The sequence below is a fragment of the Hibiscus syriacus genome, unplaced genomic scaffold (genome assembly GCF_006381635.1).
Source record: "Hibiscus syriacus cultivar Baekdansim isolate YM2019G1 unplaced genomic scaffold, ASM638163v2 tig00021708_pilon, whole genome shotgun sequence".
In the NCBI taxonomy this organism is placed as follows: Eukaryota; Viridiplantae; Streptophyta; class Magnoliopsida; order Malvales; family Malvaceae; genus Hibiscus; species Hibiscus syriacus.
In genome coordinates this window covers 166,237-193,780 of record NW_024062515.1, presented here as the reverse complement: position 1 = coordinate 193,780, position 27,544 = coordinate 166,237, and the positions used below count along the sequence as shown (strand labels likewise).

At 35.2% G+C, this 27,544-nt stretch overlaps 1 protein-coding gene and 1 pseudogene across 1 annotated transcript; one reads left to right on the top strand and one right to left on the bottom strand.

Annotated features, from left to right (window-relative positions):
* Window positions 1–566: 566 nt before the first annotated feature.
* On the top strand, window positions 567–1,273 carry LOC120209997 (annotated as a pseudogene).
* Window positions 1,274–2,332: 1,059 nt separating this feature from the next.
* Window positions 2,333–23,528, bottom strand: LOC120210011 (regulator of nonsense transcripts 1 homolog). Its single transcript, XM_039208850.1, has 30 exons — window positions 23,497–23,528; window positions 11,515–12,110; window positions 10,323–10,574; window positions 10,080–10,250; window positions 9,916–9,966; window positions 9,702–9,794; window positions 9,460–9,555; window positions 9,230–9,280; window positions 9,032–9,150; window positions 8,502–8,610; window positions 8,289–8,411; window positions 8,144–8,215; window positions 7,858–7,929; window positions 7,707–7,773; window positions 7,328–7,470; window positions 7,178–7,249; window positions 6,955–7,083; window positions 6,715–6,870; window positions 6,415–6,528; window positions 6,221–6,319; window positions 6,053–6,130; window positions 5,676–5,810; window positions 5,479–5,553; window positions 5,266–5,383; window positions 4,721–5,088; window positions 4,557–4,619; window positions 4,393–4,464; window positions 3,447–3,569; window positions 3,222–3,341; window positions 2,333–3,022 (listed from the first exon to the last, which is right to left on the bottom strand). The coding sequence occupies exons 2-30, from the start codon at window positions 12,028–12,030 to the stop codon at window positions 2,888–2,890; spliced, it is 3,792 nt and encodes a 1,263-aa protein (XP_039064781.1). The 5' UTR covers window positions 12,031–12,110; window positions 23,497–23,528; the 3' UTR covers window positions 2,333–2,887.
* Window positions 23,529–27,544: the final 4,016 nt, after the last annotated feature.

Below are 27,544 nucleotides of genomic sequence, written 5' to 3'. Positions count from 1 at the left end.
GAATATTTATTTTGTTTATCACTTTAATTTCTTATTGTCACTGATGAAAAAAAGTTTCTAAAAATTTTGAGGATTTGTTTTTGGAAGTTATGTATACTTTTTAAAATACTATCATATTTAATTTATTTTAAAAAAAATATTCATAAAAATAAAATAAAATAACTCTAAAAGAATCTTATATTCTTTTTCAGAGTTTGGAAGTTATTAAAATTCTATAAAATTCTAATTATTTTTAAATGTAGTTAAACATAATTAAAAATTAAAATATAATTCCAAAAAAGTAATTCTTCAATTCTTTTTTGAAAGTTGTGTTTTTATCGGATTTTTTGTGTTTTTACTTTTTTTTAGCAATAGTAGTATTTTATTAGACAATCAACATTCTTAACCATAACGGTAAAAGACTAAAATGATAATGATAGTACAAACAAAAATTAAGGATCAAAGAAAAATAGCAAAAATATCAAAATGTAATTTTTATAATAATATAGAGGCCGTATTAAGCATAATAATAATAATAATAGGATAAAATCCCCTCCTATATATAGGCAGAGCAACCTGCGTAGCGCATGGGTTTAATCAGAGAAATTCAAGTAGCAGCCCACAAACTTTCCGTCTACGAACTCGAATACGTACATGACTCGGTGACGGGTCGCCCACTCACCGGGTCATGGGTGTGGGACTCGGCCCTTCTTTTGTCCCACTGGACGTGCACTCACCTCAATTTCCAAGGCAAGACTGTCATCGAGCTCGGAGCTGGTACCGGCCTCCCTGGCTTGACAGCAGCTCTGCTAGGCGCCACCCGAGTTCTACTCACCGACGTCTAACAGCTCCTCCCTGGACTCTTAAACAACGTTGAAGCCAACGGGTTGATGGGGAAAGTTGGGGTGAGAGAACTCGTTTGGGGATCGGACAAGTCGATGAGTGGAATAACGGATCCGAAGACGTTTGATATGGTTTTGATGAGCGATGTGTTGTTTGATCCAGAGGAGATGGTAGGATTAGGGAAGACGCTGAAAAGGGTTTGTTGAGAAGGTACCCAAGTTTGGGGTGCCACCGAGATGAGGCCATATACGGGTGAATGCTTGGATGAGTTGAGGGCTCAAGGCTTCCAAGTGGTTGAGGTAGAAACGAGTCAACTCAGTGATGATGAAGATGGTAATACCACGTTTGCCATCTTTCAAATTAAGCCACCGGTTGCACAGAATTCCGAGTCACCTACTATACCTCAGTTTTAATGCTCATTTTCGTCCATGCATGCAAGATGAGCCTGTTGGTCTGTATCATACGAACTCAGCTGACCATTGCTGCACTGAATTGGGTTTTGTCTGATGTCACTAGTTAGTTGAGTTACTGAGAGAAGATTATGTAAGCATACTGTTAGGGTTGTATTTTGATCAAACCAAACTATAAAAGCTAGTTTTCCAGACAAGTTGACAACATTCGCCTGTAATCCTGTCAAACCGCCACTTGTTTTGTTGGTAGCAGCCATGAGTTTATGATGATTAAATGAATCTTCTTTTCCATTCCACACAAATAACTTGGTGCATAAACCTCCAAACCAGACCAAAGATAAGAAACATGGCCATCGATTCATTTGATTCTCACGGTGGTCATCACCTGTTTAAGTGGTTAATTTTTATCCAAATTACATTACATAATTTTATTTATAGATAACATCATTCCTATGTGATAACTAAACAATGAAGAATTTCATTAATGATTCCATACGCAAATGAGTTACTTCATCCTCAAATGAAGTTGCATGACCAGATTTGTTTTTCTTGCCATTTGAATACTTCTAGAACGAGTTTGGTTTCCCCTTTTTTTCACCTATTAACATCCAATCCAATACATATTTAGTTAGCATTCACAATTTTATTTTCACGTTTAATGTATATTTAATTATAAACCCTACACATTTGAATGGTGACGATTGTTGCATAGTATCAACGGATGCAGAAGTACACTAACACATTAAGCATATACCACCAGGACCTGTAAATTATATGAATTTAAACTTTTTAATTAATAATTTATTCATATACATACTTTTTTTTAAACCCTAAGATCTCAAAAATTAAAAAAAGAACATTTTAGCTGAACTTATAAAAGTTTAAATCTGAAAAGAAAGAAAAAAACTTGTAACTTACTGAAAAATTAAAATACTAAAATTCAATTTGACACGTTTCAGAACCTAACGCAGCAACTTAATATCAGAGTGCTTCATCTATTGTGCAACGAGAACATTGAAAGCTCAAATCAAATCAAGACATTGATAAAACCATTGTAAAACATTACCAAACCAACCCAATATCTCACATTTTATATAATAATAATAATGTCTACAAGCACTTGGAAACACCTAACAAGACCATCGTCTATGTTTTACAATTCCGGAAGAGCTGAAAGGATCAGGCGATTTTCCCCAGACAGCATGCATGCATGCATGCTGTTTTCACCTGTAACTCCTACCTTTCTCTGTATCCTTATAATTCCAATGGGTTGTCATCCCACCCTTAATCCCAATCCAAAACAAACCCTCATCTTATCATCACCAAACCCTTTCAACAAAACCTTATCATGTAAAACAATGCAACACTTCCAAGTAGGTATTTGGGGTTATCCTTTTCTTTCTCAGCATTGGATGCACCGCCTGTGTCGGAACAATTGTCCCGTAGTGTACCCATATAATAATCCTCGCTACATTCTCTATTATTCCCATCAACTGGAAATCATATTACAGGTTATCAACATGAATTACTCGCCTCAAACTGGCAAACATTTTGCACTTGAGAGGAGAGGATATATTTGGGCACACAAGTACAGCACAAACCAAGTTGCTGATTGTAAAGACTATAACCCATTGAAGCCAACTGCATCTTTATTCTTAACCTTTATAATGAAGGTGTTGGTTTTGGGAGCCCTGGCCCTGCTGAGGCTGTTGCTTTTGCGGAGGCTGCAAGTTTAGTGGCTGTGTGTTGAAGTGCGCAAAGGGCTGGGAGTAGAGAGAATTCATCAGACCCTGCAAAAAGATAGCCATATACTCCAATTTATAATACAAAATAGGACTTGACAATGTCATGAAATCAACGTGGACCAAAACACCATGGTCAACCATGTCATAATGCAAAAGATTTTAGACAGATTAAAAGGCTGTGACTACTATCCTTATGGCTCAAATCTACAAGCATTAACAAACAAGGGTTTTAAATCTTGCCAACCTGGGACGGAAGCTGGTTGGGATTAGCCACCCCAAAGTGGCTCTGTGATGCATCATCTTCTGAAGGGTCATTAAATCCAGCCTGAGTAAACAGGCCTTGTGATCCATGATTCATGTATTCCTGTAAAAACAGAAATTTTTAGACGAAAAACATTTAGTGAGGGTGCTCTTTTTTTTTTTGGGGGGGGGGGGGATCAACTAATCACAAGGCAGCACTTTGAGCAACCTGGGACATGAATTCATTTCCAGCACCGAAACGAGAGTATCCAGCTTGAGAATTCTGGTTTAGAAAGTTCCCTGGGAACCCACTCTGTGGTCCTTGAGTAGAATAATCAACAGCATATCCACTCTGAGTAGCCAGCATGCCAACACAATCAAGCAACATACATCAGCAAGCAAGAAGTCAAACACCGAAAGAAACATTTTTATCTAAACACAGAAAATTACAAAATAAGGAGAGACGCGAATGGGATACTTATAGTAAATATCTTCAAGAAAATACATAATCAAGCAACCCACATACTGAAACCAGATGTCCAACACAAAAGCAGCTTTCTTTCTATATAAAGAAAAATACAGAGACGAGAAACTAATGGACAGCAGAATAATCTAAATATCTTTGGTTAAAGAAACTCATGGACCTCAAAAGCTAACTTTTAAGGCAGAGAATTTAATAGGATACACAAACCACAGAGATAAAAGCGGGAAGCAATTTGAGACTTTTGACAATGATACCTCCCCTTGATAGACCCAAAAAAATCGAAAATAGACCAATCAAGCCAAAGGAGAGTGCAAAAACTAGCTCAGATGCAATGAAACTCAAACCTAACCCCAAAGCTAGCTCTTAAGATGGAGAACCAAATAGCATATATAAACACCACACTTACATACAAGAGATAGGCGTATGGTGAATTTAACATTTTTAGCACCACTTTAATGCTATAACATAGATCCTAAGGAAACATCTGGCTACACTGCCTCGATAGTCAGTGGCTCTACCTTTTCTTTCTCCTACTAATTTTGGACCATAGCATTGAGGCTTTTCAAGTAGGCAATAAACTACTAAACCAATTTCCGGTTCAGTACCAAGCAAATACCAATAACTGATGTATGCCGTACATGATTGAAAAGATAATATTAATACAAAGAAAAATAGAAGTAATAGCCTCTACCTGTGTTGAAAAATCAGTAATGTTATAGGGAACATGCGAGCCTTGGCTTTTGAAATCTTCACCTAAGAAGTCCTGTGGGATGATCAAACAAACCAATTATAAGTTATCAAGAAATATATCGCAATTATGGGAGAAAATGAGGACTCATACAAAAGATCTAATACCTGGGACATTCCTCCCATTGAAAATCCATCACGAATTGTTTGGCTTGGCCCTTGGACAGGCATCTATTTCAGATGACAACCATGCTCAGAATTCCATTACGTCAAAGAAATGATTAAAAGTACAAACAAAAGCAAAAATAGATGAGAAAGGATAAAGTACTAACATTGTTAACAAATCCAGGTTGACACAATGGACCACTTACAGATGGCTGGCTGTTTGGGTTCTCCAAAGGAGGAAAGTTGAAAGGAGACCCAATAGTTCCAACATTTTGCTGCGTACCTTGCTGGTGTGGGAGGTGATGGCCAACAGGAGCACTAACATTACCACGACCAGCTCCAAAGCCTCGACTTCCTGGTTGAGGGACTTGAGGAACAGCTCCTACTGGTCCATGTACAGTTCCACGAGATGGAATAGCATAAGGCTGAGTAGAACCTGGAAATGGTGGAAGAGGAACCCGAGGCATTGGGAACCCAGTAGGGTGCACTACAGGCTTGTGTGTACCATTGGATGGACCAGGAAGCATGTAACTACCTGCAGTTAGCAACATGAGAAGGCTCACATTATATTATTCGTGGCTATGTCTCCTAAACATTAAAAGCTCGGTGGCAAAGGCATGTTCTATTGTTGTTCTGCATGTCAGTAAAGGCACATTCTAGTGATGATAAAAATGGCGTATAACTTAAAAACTCAAGATGCTCAATAGCTAACCCCGAGCACGACTGCTTCTTCTATCAACATTCGAACTAGATGAAGTAGCAGCCCCAAAATTATCATTAGGTACAATCCCAGGTCCACCACCAAAGAACAGTCTCCGGTCATTGTAGATCTATATGAAACCAAACAGTAATTGACATTCAAATTATTCTTGATAACCTTGAAAGACTAAATAACCGGCACCATCTTTCTATTCCATAAACAAACCTTTTTGGGCTTTTGGAACTGAACCATACTCTGCTTCAAGTTATTGAGCGGTCCTTCAACCAAACACTCATGTTCCTGCAAATTTTAGCAGAAAAGATCAGTTTAGCAATACTCTCTCCAGCACAATTAACATCAAGCTGCCTTTAATATTAACATATTTTAGCAACAGCCTGGTTCGAAGAAAATTAGGAAGCTACCTTGTAATGTGTCAATAAACCATTCCAAAGAGGTTGTTTGCTAAGAACTTTAGGGTTACCAAGAATCACGATACCATATCGAGCACGTGTTAGGGCAACATTAAGCCTGCGAGGATCATTTAAAAATCCAATACCCTAAAAGGCAGGCAAACAGTTAGTTCTTCTCATGTTTAAAACATTAAGAGAGAGAAGGTTAAAATATAAGCATTAAGCCTAGAACAAAGACTATGACTAAACGTTGATCTGTCACAAAAATGAACAACTTATTGACAGTCAAGAAATTAAAAAAATAGTTCTATGTAAGAAGTGAGATTGAAAATCATTCAAGCACATGCTGCAAGTTTAATTTCACATCTTGTATCTATATGTTAACCAACCTGATGTTCATTACTTCTCACACACGACACAATGATGTAATCTTTTTCTCGTCCTTGGAATGAGTCAACACTTGCAACCTGATATAAACCCCATAAGTTAAAATAAAAAAATATTATGAGTAAATGTCATCACAGCATTTATTCCTAAAGTCCAAGTACACACAGGACCTCAATTTCCTTGTAAAGCTGCTGTCTCAAAGAACCATTTCTTGACATATAGTTCACAATATATGCCCTTTGTCCCTCATAAGGTGTTATGACCCCTATCTGTTATGTATAAAAAATTTTGTTAAACTAGAAGTTAGAACACAGCTTGACAACAATCTGAAAAGAAAAAAAAAGGGGGGTATCCATAAAATCACCTGACTGGGAACAACACCACTCCTCAAGAATGAGGTAACTATCTTTTCAACATTTGCAGCTTCAGTTCGGTTGAGATATGATGTGCCACTAGCACTAATCTCCTCTTGTCCCATCTAAAACAAAACTATTTAATTAAAAATCATAACCATGAAATAAATAAAGAACTCAATTATTAACAAATTTTATAATATATGATGTTCTTCCCCTTGTCAGCCTGCCCCCGCAGCATAAATAAGAATATGAGTGGGAGAAGATCAATAATTGTCTTTTGATTGTTACAATGTTTAAAAAGTCTCTACCTGTACATAAAAAAACATGGAACGATTAGGCACAGGCCATGGGAAATCAATGCCGGATGATTGCCTTTCATTGATTGTCACTCCATTTTGTAATGTGCCTTCATAGAAACTGTTAGAAGGGAACTCTGACAAACATGGGTGCATACGGTATTGGACCTATAGTAAAACAGGAAATTTACCATCAGAAATAGCAATCACATTGAAACGAAGAGCAAACCAACAAGCATACAAGGACATCACCTGCAACCTAATTGGTTTCACACCAAGTAAAACTAGACGCTCAAACAGAGACTGGGCTAGCCCAGCACGAGCTGCTTTCTTGCACATTATAACAGGACCAAGTTGGCAATGGTCACCAACAAGGACAACCTATAATAAAAATATATACAGGTTAGAAGACCAAAAGAGAAGCATTCAAGGAGAGCAAAATGGATTTATCTCATTACATTTGATCATTAACTACCTGCTTCACTCCAAGAACTAAAGGAATGAGACATTCAGGTTCGGTCGCCTGAGTAGACTCATCAATAAGTACCTAAATAATGGCAGAAGATTGTCAGGGCTTTTATTTTATTAAAGGTTACCAAATATTACATATTTCGGATATTTTCACCTGGCGGAACCTAAAATTAGCGAGTCTAGGATCTCCAGCCCCAACACAGGTGCAACAAATGACATCAGCACTTTGGGATATTTCCCTCTCTGTTGCTCGCTTCAATGCTTTGTACTTTTTCTCATCGCTACTTGACAACTCACCTGTAAATTTGGGATTAAAATATCAAGCCATTGTAGCATTTTCAAGTTTCCAATTTCAGAGAAGACATGCAAATTCATTGTTACTTTCTAATTTAATTGAAGAGTTCCTTTTCATCTCAGTATGAGCAGGTTATGCCCCTATAAGCTGACTATGAATATTTTCATCAGGGGGAAAAAGGAAAAAGAGAACAGCTATGAAGTTTATTCATCAATGACAACAGGGAAAGTATCCCAACCTTGTTCATCTTTCAATTGTTGCAACTTGTGAAGTTCACTCTTCTCGGATGTATCAAGATGCCGGACCTGCATGCAGCAATTGCAAATATGAATAATGCTATTAGACAAAAGTGTAGAAGAGCAACAAATGAAAAATTAGACACCACAAACCTGATAATGCAGAGTCAAATGTTCAACAGGAGAACTGACAGCCTCTCTAGATTTTGCGCAAAGCCTTACAACCTTTGGACAAAAACCATATCTTGCTAAGTATAAATTTACATATAAATACAAATTAGGCATTTGAGATATTTAACCATAACTACCCAGAATAATGTGACTAACGCATCCTATTAGTTAAACCTTCTAAAAACATATTTCCCTCGAATATAATGTCTAATGAAGAAATAAACAAGTAGCATACTACAAGCAGACTAGAAAATTTTAACTTCACTACCTTTAACCCGGTCGTGCTTATCTTTTCAGCTAGCTGATCAACAGCCACATTACTTGGAGCGCAGACCAGGACCTGATAGAATGGAATAACAGAATAAAGACAGAACAAAATATGAACTACATAAGAATATCACTAAAGTTCTTACCTGTCCCTGACACTGTTTGGCCATGTGATAGACAATGGCAGCAGAAGTCACAGTTTTTCCTGTTCCAGGGGGGCCTTGAATCAAGCTTATAGGCTTCTGAAGAACACACTTCACTGCAAAAACCTTTCCAACAGAGGAAGGTCAACACAACTTGATACAGAAAAGAGTTGTTTAGCAAATAATCATAACGAAAATGGAAAAATAGGACCATACTTGAGATGCATTCAATTCTGGCAGACCAGGTGCACCAAAACGGCGAGGCAGTGTATTACGAACCATCTGAACCTCAACCTCATGGCCAAGAAGGTGATGGTAAATATATCTGGAAGAAAATAACCAATTAATTTACTTGGGAAGGGACTAATAATTCAAGTTCTACAGGTGCATGATCTTTTAAATCAATAACAAATTCTTGAATGCGAGACAGCTTGCTGAAATGAAAATGGCCATCATGTCCCTGAATAAATAAAGAACAAGATATGCATGCATGTGACCGAAAAGTGTAATTTTTTATACTAAAAACTTAAATGTCAGACAGAACTGTGTTTCAACCCATGCCCTACATACAATATTTTATAATATACATAAGAATCTATACCAAGAAGGTTATAGTAAACATAGACCCTCAAAAGCAACTAGTGACTAGTATATTGCAAGTCAACCAGTAAACATATGCAAATATCTGACATAACAATCTAGAATAACAAGAAGCAAATACAAAGAAAACAAATAAAGCAACATACCCACTAACACTTGTTTCATCAACTGCAAACGTTTTCATTGCCCCCTGCATCCGGTCAAAACTTGTACTCTTCCAGACAAAATCAACACTGAACCCATGGTTTACATCAATAGGAACACCCTATACCACAACAAACACCAACTTTTAGGTACCTCTCCCAAAAGCCATCAACCACAAAACAAAGAAACATCCGAACCACCTGACTACCACGGAGCTCAAGCGCAACCTCCTCTTGTGCAGTTAGCTTGATCTGAAACAAGAGAAAGATAACTCATAAGTATGTTCCTCAAAGGTGCACCAAATGCATAAACCTTACTCATGAATAAAACAAATCCGGTTTTCATAAACAATACAATAGAATCATTATCATGTAAGTAAAAGCACACATCCGAAGCAGAATTTAATGCCGATCTCGTAAAGGACACATACTACATGCCCAACAGCCTGCCATGCTGGGTGCGCAGCATCTCCTGAATAACGCAGCCGCAACTCATCACCAGCTACTAGACGCAGTTCATTGTCTTCCTACAATTCCACAAGTTTTTCTATTAACTTAAGAAATAAAAAGAGGCCTTGCCATACAGTGGGATGGGGGGCATAAGCCAAGAACACAATTATGTATTGGAATAAATTGATAGAGAACAATTAAAAGAAACATCACAGTAAAGCACCTTTGGAAAGACAAAATATGCAATTCGTTTCTTGTTCAACCCAATATCCCAACGAACTGTGACATTGTCCTTGCTTTGAGATTCTTTCATCATCTGCCAGAAAAAAAAATAGACAAGAATGCACTTTCAAAATTCAAAATAATTTAATATCCATAAAAAGTTAAATTGACGGCAGCTAGGTGGATATAATGAGTGTGAACATGATGATACGTACTTTATCATAGTCAGCTTCAAGCTTAATAAGTGGCGCAAAAACATTTTGATACTGCAGAGGAAACCATCAACATGATTTGTAAACCACATTATATATGATATAACTTCCTGCCCTTAAAAAATTAATGAAAGGCCAAATAGTATAATTGTTGCGAGTTTGAGAACCTGATAAGCATCTTCATACTTCAATGCCACAGGCTGAGGTTCATCATCTACACCAGGTTTCTCAAGATCATCAAGGGAGGCATCGGGATTTGTCTTCCAAAGCTCTTCTACCTTGTTTATTTGTTGAGTACTAATTTGTCGTGCCCTTAATTGTTCTTGTTCGGATGGGATCTGTGGAAGTGAAATGTATTAGCATGCCCTCAATCCAATAGGTTACTTTCACATGAATCAGGAAAAACCAACCTTAACCAACCATTGCAAAAAGCACCTATCATCAATAAGGGGACACCACTGACTCAAATCCCAGTTCATGTCCTTCAACGCATTGACATTCAAACAAGGTTCTCTACAAAGAAGAACAACAACACTCTCTGTCTTAGCAGATATAAAACCAAGAAGGAAAACGTTTCTGCATCCACAGTTGTAGCATTCAAGAATAGTTTCTCCCAAAGGACTATCCTTATGAAGGCAGACTTCCTTGTGTTTAGATCGTACCTAAAGAAGAACAGAAAACAAACTCATTAATCAATAACACAGAGTGATCACCACCACCACTGGGTTATCCACCACACTTGTTAATACTCGATTCATTAATCCCATTAAATAACACACACACGCATATAGCCAAGGAAAATGGTAATCAATGTTACAGTTCCAACATGAACAAAAGAACATCTAGTGATACTTAGATTTAAGGTCTGACTTCTGGTTACCTTCTACTATCCCTTTCTTTAAAAAAAAGTCAACTAAGATCACATAATTATGCACTTGTCATAATTGAACATAAAGATATGTGTGAAGAGATTTAAAGTAACGTCTGACTTGTAATTGTCTTATAAGTAAGCTCCTTTATTTACGGTAAAAAAATCAAAAGAACAGTTTCTGCAAAGCATCATCCTCAGGAGTGTAATATTGGATGTAATAATTTCCTAACAATCTCAAAGGAAACGAAGTGAAAAAATGGCTTCCGGTCTGAATCCAACAAAACTCTCTTATTTTGATTTCAGAATAGCCTATAAGAGGAAGGCACAGAACAATTCCATAATTCATCTGGTTGTTCACAATATAGCTAATCAAGAAGCTTGTATTTCATAACTGAGGCAAAAGCTAAAAGATTAAACAGAATTACCTAGTTAAAACATTCAAAACTTCATCTATAAATGAAACGTAACCATTCGAAAGTATTATAAACAATTCTATGACGTATGAATCATCTCCTTTCTCTATATAAATGCATATTTTCTAAGCTCCACAAATCCAAAGTCAACACCCTAAAATAAAAGAACCGTTCCTACTTAATGGCATAATGCACTTTCCCCTAACATATGCCTCGGTATTTCAACCTAGACCCCAAACATGCGAATCTGCATCAATGTCACGCTCGTAAAGACTTAATGAGCGGTTTTAAAATAATGAATGAAATGAAAGAACTTACGAGATGATTAACAATATGCGAGCCCGATGTATTCCCTCTTGAATTACAAAACCACTTCCTACACGAAGGAACGTTACAGCGAACCACGCAAGCCGGGTTCGAAACCCCACAATACCGACAAGCGTGCTCGGCGAAATCCCCTTTTCCGTAGTCATATCCGCCATCCTCATCCCCAACCGTCTCCTCAAAATTCAATCCACTTATCCCCGTCACCAACGCATCCACCGCGGCCGCACTATTGCTAATACTATTGCTATGGTTGTTGTTATTGCTCGTTGAGGCACGGCCAGCGCCTTTTGAAGCGCTAGAGGGGGAGGAGGAAGCGGCAGTGTCCGATTGGTGGTCGGAGCCGGATCGTTCGGCAGAGTGTGCGTCGGAGGGTGTCGGCCATGAACGAATCGGGTCGCCGAATTCCGTGTACTCGAAATCGGACTCGCCTTGGGTGTTGAATTCGAGAAAGGTGTAAGCGTCGGAGGACGGGTCAGGCTGCGAGGTCGTCTCGAATTGAGAATCCATCGAAGAAATTTTTCAATGCCGAAGCGTTATCGTGAAGATTAAGATTAGGGTTTTTGATGTTGTTTTCTGAGTTATGGTTAAAATAGCGAAATTGAAATGAAAAAAGGAAAGAGGTTAAACCGTATATACAATATTAATTAAAATTAAACTTATCACATATATTTTTTAAACGTGATGGTCAAACTATATTTGTACCCCCTTTGGTTTTATATGTTTTCCTTTTACCACTGATCTTTTACAATTTATATTTTACTGGATTACATTATTAATTATTTATAACATAGTCACTCGATTGTTAACTTAGACTATCTTTTGATTAATTAATTTAGACTATTTAGTTACATTGACATGTGCATTAATAAAAAAAGATTAAATTCTAATTTGAATCTTAAAATTTTAAGAAAATATGGATTTAATATTTTATATAAATTTTAAACTATAATACGTAAAAACTTTTTAAAAATATTAAATAGTAAAAAGGTATTAAAATTTTATTTTTTTAATTTCAAATAAAAATATAAAATTTTAAATATGTATAAAATTTAAGGGTAAAGTATAAAAATGATGTCTCCACTATATGGTATTGCTTTGTTGAATCTATCAACTATTATAAGTTCTAAAATGATCCTCTATTTATACGGTGTTGCTTTGTTAAATTTGTCGTCTATTAAAAGTTCCAAAATAGTCACCCAATTGTTCATTTGTTACAAACTCATCAACATTGATGATGTCTAAGTAGAACATTAACATATTGATTGTGATATGATATTCGTTTGAGATTTGGAAATTAAATTTTATCATATCCTAGTTACTAGGTTACCGTAAAACATAGACTAAAATCAATTTTTAACATATAAAAAATGAGTTTAAAATATATGAATAGTCGGATGACTGTCTTATAACTTTTAGTAGTCATAAGACTCAATAAAATAATATCATATAATTAGAATATCATTTTATAATTTTTAATAGTAAAAAACTCGATAAAAATAACGTTTTATAGTTAGAAAAAGCATTTGTGTATTTTGCATAAAATTTAAGTACAAGTTCTAATATCTCTTTTGACGTGAAATAGGATTAAAATTTAGGGCACGAACAAAGTGACTGTAACATCCTCCATGTCGGGTGAGTGATTAATTTGCAAAGTTTCAACATTTGGTGATTAAAGTAGAATAATTATATAGTTTAAAAAGTATGGTTAGTAAATATGAGATGGAGGTAGGGACCAAATGGTCATTTGTAAGGAAATTTTAATTAAAATAAAATTTTATGGGGATATATGAGACCCACGTGGAGTATTAGGTTCCAGAATACTCTCATTCCTTCTTTCTTATTTCTTCTATTCCTTCTCCAAACGTGGGCTTGCAATTAAAGGTAAGAAACTGAACTTGGTAGTTTCTTTGATTTTTAAGATTGGAAATGAAAGCTTGGATGTTATATAAGCTAAAGGAAAGCTTATATGACATTAAAACAACAAGATTAGTGTTTTAGAGATAGATTTGGAAAATGAGTTTTTAGATGAAATTTTGATATGGATGAGTTTTTGAAGTTTGAATCAGATTTTTGACTTGTCAAGAAGCTAACTAAGAAGTATGAGGTGTTAGAATTCAAATTAGAACATATTGGAATTTGGGTTGGATTCTTAAATTCTACATGGAGAATTAGATTTCTAGGTTTTAGAGGTATTTAATGGATAATAATCAGTTTAAGTAAGTGTATAAGAGCTAAGAGTAGTAAAGGGATTGAAATATGTAAGTTTGAGCTGAAATAGGATGATTTCCGAGCTCAAATTAGGATTTCTGGGTTAGGGGAATCGGTACCCATTCAAGGGGAACCGATACCCCTCAACGAAATGAATTTCCAGAATGCTAGAGGGGAATCGGTACCCCCAGGGGGGAACCGATACCTCCTCATCGTATATGAAATTCCAGATTGCTTGAGGGGAATCGATACCCCCAGGGGGGGAACCGATTCCCCCATGAGAAAAAGAAGAAGAAAGAAAAGAAAGCAAGACTAAGCTATAAATTCTTTAAATTAGTAAGCTATTAAAGCTTAATTTCAAGACATAGACGTCTGATGATCATCTTAAAAATTATGTTTATGTAGATACCGAGCCTACTCGAGTTCGGGAACAATCTACAAGTAGGATCGACCGAGGAAAAGGCAAAGAAGTATAGGTGAGTGCATATGCATAGCATGAATATAGTATTATATTCAGTTCTAGACTTGTGATAAGTCTAGATTCCATATTTTGACATATGATCACATTCCATATTATGATACATGACATGAATTTATATTATGTGTATTGCATGACATGAATATGCAGAAAAAGTTGTATGAGCTATGTGATAAAGGTATGTAAATGATATGTCTATGTGATAAAGGTATGGAAATAATATGACTACGCGATATGAACTACGGGAAATGTATAAGCCCATGTTATGTAGATGAGAACTATAGGTATAGTTGGCATGCCAAGGGTAGAGGGTATACTCGGTTCTTTAGGACATATGTATATCCTTTGGAACCTGTGTGAAGTCTTGAAAGACACATACTTGATCCATAGTATATGTATATGATTCTTAAGGAATTCTACGTGGTCCTTAGGGACATAATTCTACGGGCACTTCGGTGCAATTCTACGGGCACTTCGGTGCAATTCTACGGGGCACTTCGGTGCATTTATACGAGCTGTGGTGACAGCATAGTGCACAACCTCACATTACTCAAATACCTTAGGTTCTCAATATGTTATCATGGGCCAATAAACTTATTAATACAGATTCATGAATGTTACAGTCATACGCTTACAGGTATGGATATTGATGAAGTATACTATATTGATTAAGTACATGTTTGCATCTCATCTCATATGATCCTGACATTTTCATTACATTACATTGCCTTATTATTATTGCCTCACTAAGTCGATGACTTAGCGTGTGAGTGTTTCACACGTAGGATCCGAGGAATTAGACGAGACAGGTGAATCAGCTTGACAGTATTACTCCTGCAACCATCAGATCATAAGCAACTTAATCAGTAGGTCATTTTGTTATGTAAATGGCAGTTGGCATGTAATTAAAGGGTTAAGTTGTGTATGCTCTGAATATTTTGGTAAACTTATATTACAGTATGTATATTATTGTATTTTCTTAATGCAAGTACAAATATTTTACTATTATTTATTAAGAGTTGTGTTTTAAAGTCAATGTAGTATCTCTGACTCATATTCGGGTCGGGTATGGGTTGGGGGTGTTACATTTAATGGTATCAGAGCCATGGTTTAGCCGATTCTAGGCATAAACCAGAGTCTATGGAGTCTTTCAATGGAATACATACCAACTAATAGCGAGAACTTCTGATCTGGTATAGTATGAGTATGCTGTTTTGCTAATAGAATAATGTGGTTATTTTTATTAGATGTCCGGACATAATAGCTCCCGAAGTGAAGCGGGAGAAGATACGCATGCTGAAAGTAGTAATTCACCTGCCCTGGCCAGGCAAGGTGAAGAACAGGCATCTCAAGGAGTGCCTGTACAAGATCAAGATACGTTCTTCAGAACGTTAGACGCTATTCTGACGCGTCTTCAACCTCCTGCTCCACTAACTCCAAGAATTAATGTAGCAAAAGAGTTGAGAAGTTTAGGAGCTCCCGAATTTAAGGGAGAAGCTGAGGAAGGTCCGGTGTCAGCGGATCTTTGGTTGAATGATTTGAAAATCATGCTAGATGGTCTCCACTGTTCCGAAGTGGAGAAATTAGATGGAGCTGTATCTTTATTGAGGGGTCAGACGAGGATATGGTGGACGAATGTCACCATGAGAATGTCAACCGACCAGTTGACTTGGTCTTTGTTTTTAAAAGAATTTAAAAACAAGTATATTGGAGATCAGTTTATCCGCCAAATGAAGCATGAATTTATGAGTTTGAAGCAGATGAGCCGCTCTGTATATGAGTACGAATGTGAATTTAATAAGTTGAGCAGGTTTGCAGCTGAGCTTGTGCCTACTGAGAAAGATGCTTGTGAATGGTTCGTGGAGGGCTTGCGCCCTAGACTTAAAGAAATGTTGATAGCATTAAACTTGTCCTCGTTCCAGGAGGTGATCAATCGTGCAAAAGCTCTTGAAAGGGCTCAGAATGAAAGATTTGGGGACTCAAGAGTTCAGACATCAAAGAGGACGACTACTTATTCTGGTTCAACACCAACAAAAAGGGGAAGAGACTCGGGATTTCGATCACAAACTAGATCAGAATCAGTTGCATCGTCTGCTAGGGGAGCAAGTCAGGCAAGAACTAGACAGACGCAGTCAGTGGAATCCGGTGCTGGGAGATCTACTCCGGGTCAAAGGAAACAGTGTGAGCACTGCGGGAAAAACCATTATGGGGATTGTCGTATGGCAGCTGGGACTTGTTTTCGATGCGGAGAGGCCGGACATTTTGTCTGGGATTGTCCCTTGATTGTTGGTGAGCCGGCACCATCTGGAAGAGCTGGTTCTTTCTCACAAAGAGGACGAGGAAGAGGCAGAGGAAGGAACCCGTCTGAATTCTCTGCTCAACCTGAAGTTCGATCCACTGCTCGAGTATACAACCTAAAGACAAGTGAAGACCGTGATGACCCTGATATTATAGCAGGTACTTTTCAGTTGTATGATAAATTAGTATTGGTACTGATTGATCCGGGTTCTAATTATTCTTATATTACAAGTAAGTTAGTAAAGGAGTTGGGGATTCCCTTAGAAGCTACGAGTAATGAGATTATAGTAACAACTCCGTTAGGCAATAGTGCCCGGGTGAATAAAGTTTGTAAGGGGTGTCCCATAAAGATTCAGGGAATTGAATTCCCTGCTAATCTGATAGAATTACCCTTTGACGAGTTTGAAGTGATTCTGGGAATGGATTGGTTGTTCCGGTATTATGGAGATGTTAGTTGCAGATTGAAAAAGGTAACTCTGAAAAGTCCAGACGGAATAGAGATAAGTGTGAGCAGTGAAAAGTTTAATCCTTTAGCAAATGTAATATCAGTGATGTCTGCCAAGAAATTATTGCTACAAGGATGTCAGGGTTTTCTTGCAAATGTGATTGATTCAAGAGCTCAAGAGAAAAGGTTAGAGGAAATTCCAATAGTTCGAGAGTTCCCTGATGTTTTTCCTGCTGAATTGCCAGGATTACCTCCGGATAGAGAGGTAGAATTCCAAATTGAAATAATGCCGGGAACAGCTCCGATTGCAATGGCACCTTATCGAATGGCTCCGAAAGAATTGCAAGAGTTAAAGAATCAATTACAAGAATTGCTAGAGAAGGGATTTATCCGACCAAGTGTATCGCCTTGGGGAGCTCCGGTGTTATTTGTCAAAAAGAAGGATGGATCAATGCGTCTTTGCATTGACTATCGACAGCTCAATAAGGTGACCATCAAGAACAAGTATCCCCTTCCGCGCATTGATGACTTGTTTGATCAACTAAAAGGAGCTTCGGTATTTTCGAAAATTGATCTACGTTCGGGTTATCATCAATTGAAGATCCAGGAGAAAGATATTCCGAAGACAGCTTTCAGAACGAGATATGGTCATTATGAATTCATCGTAATGCCATTCGGAGTAACGAATGCACCTGCTGCTTTCATGGATCTTATGAACAGGATTTTTCAGCCCTACTTGGACCAGTTTGTTGTTGTCTTTATTGATGACATACTGGTGTACTCGAAATCCCATGAAGAGCATAGCACACATTTGAGGATCGTCTTGCAAATTTTAAGAGATAAAAAGTTGTATGCCAAATTGTCCAAATGTGAGTTCTGGTTAAAGGAAGTAATTTTCCTGGGGCATGTGATCTCGGCAGTTGGGATTAGAGTAGACCCTCAGAAAGTTAAAGCTATAATGGATTGGGAAGTTCCTAAGAATGTGTCTGAAGTTCGGAGTTTTCTGGGACTTGCCGTTTACTATCGAAGATTCGTTAAGAATTTTTCTATGATTGTGCTGCCTCTAACAAAGCTAATGAGAAAGAACGTACCATTTGTTTGGACTTCTGAATGTCAAGAAAGTTTCGAAGCTTTAAAGAGAATTCTGACGGAAACTCCGATATTGGTTCAACCGGAATCTGGCAAGAATTTTGTAGTATACAGTGACGCATCCCATAACGGGTTGGGGTGTGTACTAATGCAAGAGGGAAAAGTGGTAGCGTACGCATCGAGACAGTTGAAACCACATGAAAGGAATTACCCCACTCATGATCTAGAAATGGCTGTTGTAGTATTCGCTCTCAGGATTTGGCGTCATTATCTTTATGGGGAGCGTTGCTACTTATATACGGATCATAAGAGCCTGAAGTACCTGATGACTCAAAAAGAATTGAATTTGAGGCAACGTAGATGGGTAGAGTTCTTAAAGGATTATGATGTGATAATTGACTATCATCCCGGAAAGGCTAATGTGGTAGCAGATGCTCTGAGTAGAAAGACGTTTGCAGCTTTACGAGCTATGGATGCAAGATTATCTTTAACGGGAGACGGTGGTCTTTGTGCGGAATTAACCCTTAAACCAGCATGGTTGGAACGAATAGGAGAATTGCAAGGTAAAGATGAAATGTGTTTGAAAAGAATTGATCAAGTAAAGAACAAAGAGATTAAAGACTTTGAGATTAAGTCAGATGGAAATCTATATTGTAAAGGAAGAATTGTAATACCCGACAATGACGACTTGAAGAAGGAGATATTAACAGAGGCTCACTGTAGTCCGTTAACGATGCACCCGGGTGGAACCAAGATGTATATGGATTTGAAGGATCGATTTTGGTGGTCAGGGATGAAGCGAAGCATCACAGAATTTGTGTCTAAGTGTTTGATATGTCAACAAGTCAAAGCCGAGCATCAAGTTCCATCAGGATTATTGCAACCGCTTTTCATTCCTCAATGGAAGTGGGAAAATGTTACGATGGATTTTGTTTCGGGGTTACCCTTGACTCCGAACAAAAGAGAATCAATCTGGGTAATTGTTGACCGATTAACTAAGTCAGCACATTTCCTCCCTGTTAGAACGGATTTCTCTATGGAAAAGTATGCAAAGCTGTATATTAGAGAAGTTATTAGATTGCATGGAGTACCTGTTTCCATAGTCTCTGATCGGGACCCTCGATTCACTTCTAGATTCTGGAAATCTTTGCATGGAGCGTTGGGGACTCGTTTAAACTTTAGTACGGCTTTTCATCCTCAGACTGATGGGCAATCAGAGAGAACTATTCAGATATTGGAAGATATGTTGAGAGCGTGCGTAATGGAATTTAAAGGATCATGGGAAAAGTATTTACCGCTGGCAGAATTCGCTTACAACAATAGTTATCAGTCTAGTATAAAGATGGCCCCCTATGAAGCATTATATGGAAGAAAATGTCGTACTCCATTAAATTGGTATGAACTCAAAGACCGAAGTGTTCTTGGTCCGGATTTAATTCAGGATGTAGAACAGAAAGTTCGAGAAATTCAGTATAACCTCAAAGTGGCCTCTGATCGGCAAAAGTCCTATTCTGATCTTAAAAGGAAAGAAATTGAATTTCAAGTTGGAGATAAAGTGTTTTTAAAAGTGTCTCCATGGAAGAAGGTGTTGAGATTTGGTCGGAAAGGAAAATTGAGTCCTCGGTTTATTGGACCATATGAGATTGTAAAGAGAGTAGGACCTGTAGCATATCAGCTAACTTTACCACCTGAGATGGAAAAGATACATGATGTTTTTCACGTTTCAATGCTTCGAAGATATAGATCTGACCCTTCTCATATCGTGACACCAGAAGAGATTGAGGTTCGTCCTGACTTGACTTATGAGGAAGAACCGATTCAAATTTTAGCACATGAAGTTAAGCAATTGAGGAACAAGACCATTCCTTTGGTCAAAGTGTTGTGGAGAAATCACAGAGTAGAAGAAGCAACGTGGGAGCGTGAAGAGGATATGCGACATCAATACCCTCATTTGTTCGTGCAATGAAAAATTCGAGGATGAATTTTCTTAAGGGGGAGAGATTTGTAACATCCTCCATGTCGGGTGAGTGATTAATTTGCAAAGTTTCAACATTTGGTGATTAAAGTAGAATAATTATATAGTTTAAAAAGTATGGTTAGTAAATATGAGATGGAGGTAGGGACCAAATGGTCATTTGTAAGGAAATTTTAATTAAAATAAAATTTTATGGGGATATATGAGACCCACGTGGAGTATTAGGTTCCAGAATACTCTCATTCCTTCTTTCTTATTTCTTCTCTTCCTTCTCCAAACGTGGGCTTGCAATTAAAGGTAAGAAACTGAACTTGGTAGTTTCTTTGATTGTTAAGATTGGAAATGAAAGCTTGGATGTTATATAAGCTAAAGGAAAGCTTATATGACATTAAAACAACAAGATTAGTGTTTTAGAGATAGATTTGGAAAATGAGTTTTTAGATGAAATTTTGATATGGATGAGTTTTTGAAGTTTGAATCAGATTTTTGACTTGTCAAGAAGCTAACTAAGAAGTATGAGGTGTTAGAATTCAAATTAGAACATATTGGAATTTGGGTTGGATTCTTAAATTCTACATGGAGAATTAGATTTCTAGGTTTTAGAGGTATTTAATGGATAATAATCAGTTTAAGTAAGTGTATAAGAGCTAAGAGTAGTAAAGGGATTGAAATATGTAAGTTTGAGCTGAAATGGGATGATTTCCGAGCTCAAATTAGGATTTCTGGGTTAGGGGAATCGGTACCCATTCAAGGGGAACCGATACCCCCTCAACGAAATGAATTTCCAGAATGCTAGAGGGGAATCGGTACCCCCAGGGGGGAACCGATACCTCCTCATCGTATATGAAATTCCAGATTGCTTGAGGGGAATCGATACCCCCAGGGGGGGAACCGATTCCCCCATGAGAAAAAGAAGAAGAAAGAAAAGAAAGCAAGACTAAGCTATAAATTCTTTAAATTAGTAAGCTATTAAAGCTTAATTTCAAGACATAGACGTCTGATGATCATCTTAAAAATTATGTTTATGTAGATACCGAGCCTACTCGAGTTCGGGAACAATCTACAAGTAGGATCGACCGAGGAAAAGGCAAAGAAGTATAGGTGAGTGCATATGCATAGCATGAATATAGTATTATATTCAGTTCTAGACTTGTGATAAGTCTAGATTCCATATTTTGACATATGATCACATTCCATATTATGATACATGACATGAATTTATATTATGTGTATTGCATGACATGAATATGCAGAAAAAGTTGTATGAGCTATGTGATAAAGGTATGTAAATGATATGTCTATGTGATAAAGGTATGGAAATAATATGACTACGCGATATGAACTACGGGAAATGTATAAGCCCATGTTATGTAGATGAGAACTATAGGTATAGTTGGCATGCCAAGGGTAGAGGGTATACTCGGTTCTTTAGGACATATGTATATCCTTTGGAACCTGTGTGAAGTCTTGAAAGACACATACTTGATCCATAGTATATGTATATGATTCTTAAGGAATTCTACGTGGTCCTTAGGGACATAATTCTACGGGCACTTCGGTGCAATTCTACGGGCACTTCGGTGCAATTCTACGGGGCACTTCGGTGCATTTATACGAGCTGTGGTGACAGCATAGTGCACAACCTCACATTACTCAAATACCTTAGGTTCTCAATATGCTATCATGGGCCAATAAACTTATTAATACAGATTCATGAATGTTACAGTCATACGCTTACAGGTATGGATATTGATGAAGTATACTATATTGATTAAGTACATGTTTGCATCTCATCTCATATGATCCTGACATTTTCATTACATTACATTGCCTTATTATTATTGCCTCACTAAGTCGATGACTTAGCGTGTGAGTGTTTCACACGTAGGATCCGAGGAATTAGACGAGACAGGTGAATCAGCTTGACAGTATTACTCCTGCAACCATCAGATCATAAGCAACTTAATCAGTAGGTCATTTTGTTATGTAAATGGCAGTTGGCATGTAATTAAAGGGTTAAGTTGTGTATGCTCTGAATATTTTGGTAAACTTATATTACAGTATGTATATTATTGTATTTTCTTAATGCAAGTACAAATATTTTACTATTATTTATTAAGAGCTGTGTTTTAAAGTCAATGTAGTATATCTGACTCATATTCGGGTCGGGTATGGGTTGGGGGTGTTACAGTGACTTTGATGGTAAAAGAATTATTGTTATTTATTGTGATCTCATATTTGAGCACAAAGAATGTCAATATTGTGAGCATTCAATGTCAAATGGTTTCAGAGTTACCTTTGAACATATAATGCCTTATACTTATCCCAAATCAATAAAAAAATACAATTTAAGATAAAGTACACAAATGATCCCCAACTATAGAGTGTTGTATTTAAGTCCACTAACTACAAAATAATCCTTTAACTATATCGTGTAATTTTATTGATTTCTTTACTATTAAAAGTTACAGAATGAGCACTCAACTATTAATATGTTTAAACACATTCCTTTTTCGTTAAAATATTGATGACGATCTAAACTAAACATTAATCATTGATTGAGATATAATAGTCATTTAAGATTTTAAAATCAAATTTTATCATATTGCAGTTAATAGGTTAACATCTAATTCAGATTGTCACTTTTCAATGGAAAAAGAATGAATTTGATCATTTTCAATAATTAGAGGCTCAATAAAATAATGTCTTATAATCAAAGAACTATTTTATAACTTCAATTAATTTGAAGACCATTTGTGTATTTTACCGTAATATTATGTACATTTTTCTTCATGATTTATTCGATAAATATTATGTTCAATTTTTAGTTTCGAGTTTTTCATGTCTCTATGATAAGAATTTTCTTTCAGATTTTTTCAATAAGCTTTATTATACGATGAATTTTTTTACGATCAATGTTTATTTTTATATTTATTTTCGTGACGATGAGATATATTTAATTTTAAAAGTTCAAAAAAGTAAAAGGTAAAAGAGAACGTGATTTTTTTACCAAAGATTTTCGTAATTAACTCTTAAAATATTAACGTGACACTTTACGATGTTTATGTGACGATCCACGGTATTGAGTGACAATTTATTATAACAAGTGACGTGATTGATCGCAAATGGACTAAATTGATTTTCTTTTTCAAATTCAAAAATCAAATTGATTTTTTAAAAGATAAAGAACTTATTTATTTATTTTTAAAAATACAAATATTTTAGATTTAGAATATAAAATATTAAATATAAAAACATATCCATCTCAAACATTTTTGAGGCCATGAGTGAAAATAAAAAATAGGTCATGATTGATGGAAAATATATAATATATATTCCATTACTTTAAATAATTAACTTAATATTGTAAAAAAATTATTAAACATTTTCGAACATTAATTTCATTATTTTGTTAAGAAAACACCTCAAATAAGACTAAAAGAATAAAAAAAATTGAATGTTAATATAAATTATGATATGGAGATTTGTTCTGAAAAATAAATTAAAAAATAATAACATAACATGATATCATTAGATTGAGATTAGAGAAGACTAAGATTTAAAGAATATTTAATAAATTGAACAATAAGATTTATTAAAAGAAGAGACAAATATGATTAGATTTAATTCAAACTTAAATGAATTAACGAGAAAGATGGAGAAATTGAGAATTTTATGAAATTGTAAAAAAATAGAGGCTTTAATTGTAAAGGTAGAAATCGAGATTGAAAAAATAGGGCATCAATTATAAATGTATAATCGAGATCGAAAAAACTTAGGGGTCTCAGTTAGAAAGTGTAATTAAAAAAACTTAGAGTATCAAATATAAAGTCAAAAAAGTGGGATTAAAAAAATTAAGGGTCTCAATTATAAACGTAAAAATTGAGATTGAAAAAACTTAAGAGGTCTCAATTGAAAAGGTAGAAACTGAGATTTAAAAAAACTTAAAGCCTCAATTATAAAGTTAAAAGCAAGATTACAAAATTAGGGACCTCAATTATAAAGGTAAAAAAGATTGAAAAAATTAGAGACTCCAATTATAAAGATAAAAAGTGAGATTGAGTAATATTAAGACCTCAATTATAAAGGTAAAAAAATAAGATTTAAAAAATTAAAGACCTAATTATAAAGATGAAAAAATGGAGGCCCAATTACAAAGATAAAAAACAAGGGCCCTGAGCAATCGCTCAAGGCACTCCCCTAATAATCGGGTTCGTATAAAAATATCATTAATTATTAGTATTATTTATTAAATAAAAGATATTAAAATTAATAAATTTTTACTATAAAAATTAAGAAAAATTAAATATGAATAAAAGGTAAAAAATAAAAAATATGAAATATATAATAATAATATAAAATACATCATTTAAAAATAATAATAAAATCTCCATACTATTACAGATAAAAATAAGTTCTCAACGATTATTTATTATATTATAAATAATTCTCATATGATCAAATTTATATTATTTTAATCATAATCTATTAATTCATAATTTTTTTTAATATCATAAAAGATTAATATCAAAATTTTCTTTAAACATATTAAAGTTTACCGTGGTTTTCAGAATCGGACCGGTTAGCGAACCGATCATGCAACCGGTTCACTGATTCAACTGGTCGAACCTGTCCGACCGGTCGGAAGAACCGGATGACGTCATAATTATTTAAAAAATTAAATAAAAATATCAAAAATATTTAATAAAAAATATTTTTTTATATCACAAGTCAAATTCAAAACAAGTCATAACATATATAAGTTAAAAACCATAAAATCAAGTGAAACAAAATGATTCAAATCAACTACAACATAATATTTAAGGTAAAACATATTAAATAATAAATATAATTATATAACTATAATTAAAATATAAATTTGGGGCTAAAAAAATCATAACAAAATGATATTGTTTGGTTTAATTTTTTTTAAAAACAATCTCACATGGCTAAGAAACATAGAAGAGCATCCCAACTAACTTCTATAAATAATAGAAGTAATTTGACATTCAAAATCATAGAGCCTTTTGGTGAGCATTGAGTGAACTATTCTTTCACTTCAATCAAGCTCGAATTTTAGGCTTCAATCGAGCTTCTAAATTTTGTTTGAGTTCAAGCCTTTTCGAGTTCAAGTTTCAATATTATATTTCGAGTTCGAGTTGAACTTGATAATTTTTAGTTCGTGAGTTTGAGTCGAGTTGAGCTTACTTTTAAAGTTTTCAAGTTCGAGTCGAGCTCAGCAATACTCGAGTTCGACTTGGCTCGTTTAACAAACGACGTCGTTTGGTTTAATTTTTTTTTTTAAAAATTGACTGTTTTTCTGGGGGGTTTTCAGTTTTCAGCCGGTCCGGTTCGAACGGTTCCGGCCGGTTCACTAGTAGCGGTTCAACCGGTGTAGATTGAATCAGACTAGACAGTAATTCCCGATTGAACTGGCCGGTCCGGTCCAATTTTCAAAATACTGAAGTTTACAACGTGATCTAAAATATCTACGCTCTATCATACTTCCTAATATTATTATGTGTTCTAAAATAATAACACTGATACAACAATAATTAAACAAAATACTTAAGTAAAAAAACAAATTTTAAGAGGAGTTGAAAATAAAGATCAAAGAATTAAAAGCTTAAAATATATTTATAGTATTTTAAATTTAAAATACTTGCATTTTAAAAAAATAATTTGGCATTCTAATTTGAAAAAAAAACTAATTTAATACCGTTATCGTGTCATTAATTATATCATCAATCATCATAAATTATCACGTCAATATACAGTTATATCAATATTATAAAATATCACATCAAAACCTTGACCATATTGGATTCCTTCTAAATTCGAGGGCCATGAGGAAAAATAAACAGGAGCATCAGTACCTTTTGCCAAAGGAATGAATCAAACCTTGAGAAAACGTATGAATCCAAGTGTAAAACTCCCTCCATTTGTGTTTGTTTATTTGTTCAATCAGATTGACACAGGAAGTGAAAAGGAAAGAAAAAGCAACAAAGTTGTTACAGAAACAACAGAGAAAGAACAGTTGGAGGCAAATGTCATTGGATTAAGCGTCTTATTTTTTTGAATAAAAGGAAGGAAAGCTAAAGAAAGCTCTAGCCTCCAGCAACGCAGCAGGTGGTTGATCGAAAAAGTTTACTCATTCCAAGCAGCTTTAGCCATTGCATTTTAAACTACTTATTTTTATTTAAACCATTGGAGGTAATGAAATTTGCATTTTAAATTTTATACATATTTTTAAAAATTTATTATTTAAAACAGGTTCCAGATTTCATTCGGATTAAAATACGTTTGAAATACAATATCAAGAGCAAAATAAAAAGAAGAGAAGCATGCAGTGGTATATTCTGGGTGTTCGTATGGCGGGGAAGGTTCCGGTGGCTCTCTCCTCATCCCATCTTTCAATCTAAAAAAATAAAATAAAAGGACAATTATGTTTACCATCCTCAATTAATGCAAATTCAACAAATTAAGACAACCAAGGAAATCTCTTACTTCCCCATTCGTCGGGACATAGGGACCGGAAATGGCTTGCAAACTTGTCACATTGGGGGGAATCCTTTCCTTTATCTTTAATGCACCTTTTTAGTTATATGGAATGGATTTTCGTTAAAATTTAAGTATAGACCAACTAAATTAAGGTTTCATTTAAATGATGTAAGAAACTCACCTATGATACTCAACATAGGATTCGTAACAATGGCGTCCTTCCGGTTCTATATCCAACTCTTTCTCCAACAGTAGGTTTACACAAAAGTACATGTAGTATAAGATTTTATATCAGGAATACAAAATTTAGAGGTTATCTTAAAACATTTAAGAGTTTAAAGAATAAAATACTTAATTATACGATAATTTAAAGTTTTTATAGAAGTGGTTCATTTCACTTATGGTACTTACTTTAAAACTTTATACTTATACATATGGAAAATTTTATGTTATTATATATTAACCTTTAAAAATATTTATGCAGTGGTGGTACATCATGGGCCAAGGGGAGTGCTTCCGTCAATTATTTTTAAGTATTAATTAATATTAGAAATATATATTGTTTTAAAAATAAAAAAATTATCAAATCCATCAATTAAAAAAATATATTTATGAAAAATAAAATATATTTTGAATCCGCTATAATAAATTCATAATTTCACTCCGTATTTATTAACCCATCACGTTTCACTTATTATACTCTAATATCCCTCTATATATCCTTGTTTACGAATATATCGAGTTATCCGGTAACATGCATGTAGACACATAATTTTCTTCTTTTCATTAGTACCACAGATTATATTATATAGCATAATTTTATTTATATTCATGTGTTTATTTAACATATACATGTCCTAACATTGGCCCAAGTTACATTACACAAGACTCAGCCACCCAGCAACAAGCGAAGACCCCAGTGCCACATCACCTCAACGTTCGACTAACTAAAAGTCGAATCTCTCGCCCCCAGCAGTCCGCATCTTTCGGCACAAGGAACGACAACAAACACAACCACGTCGTTAGT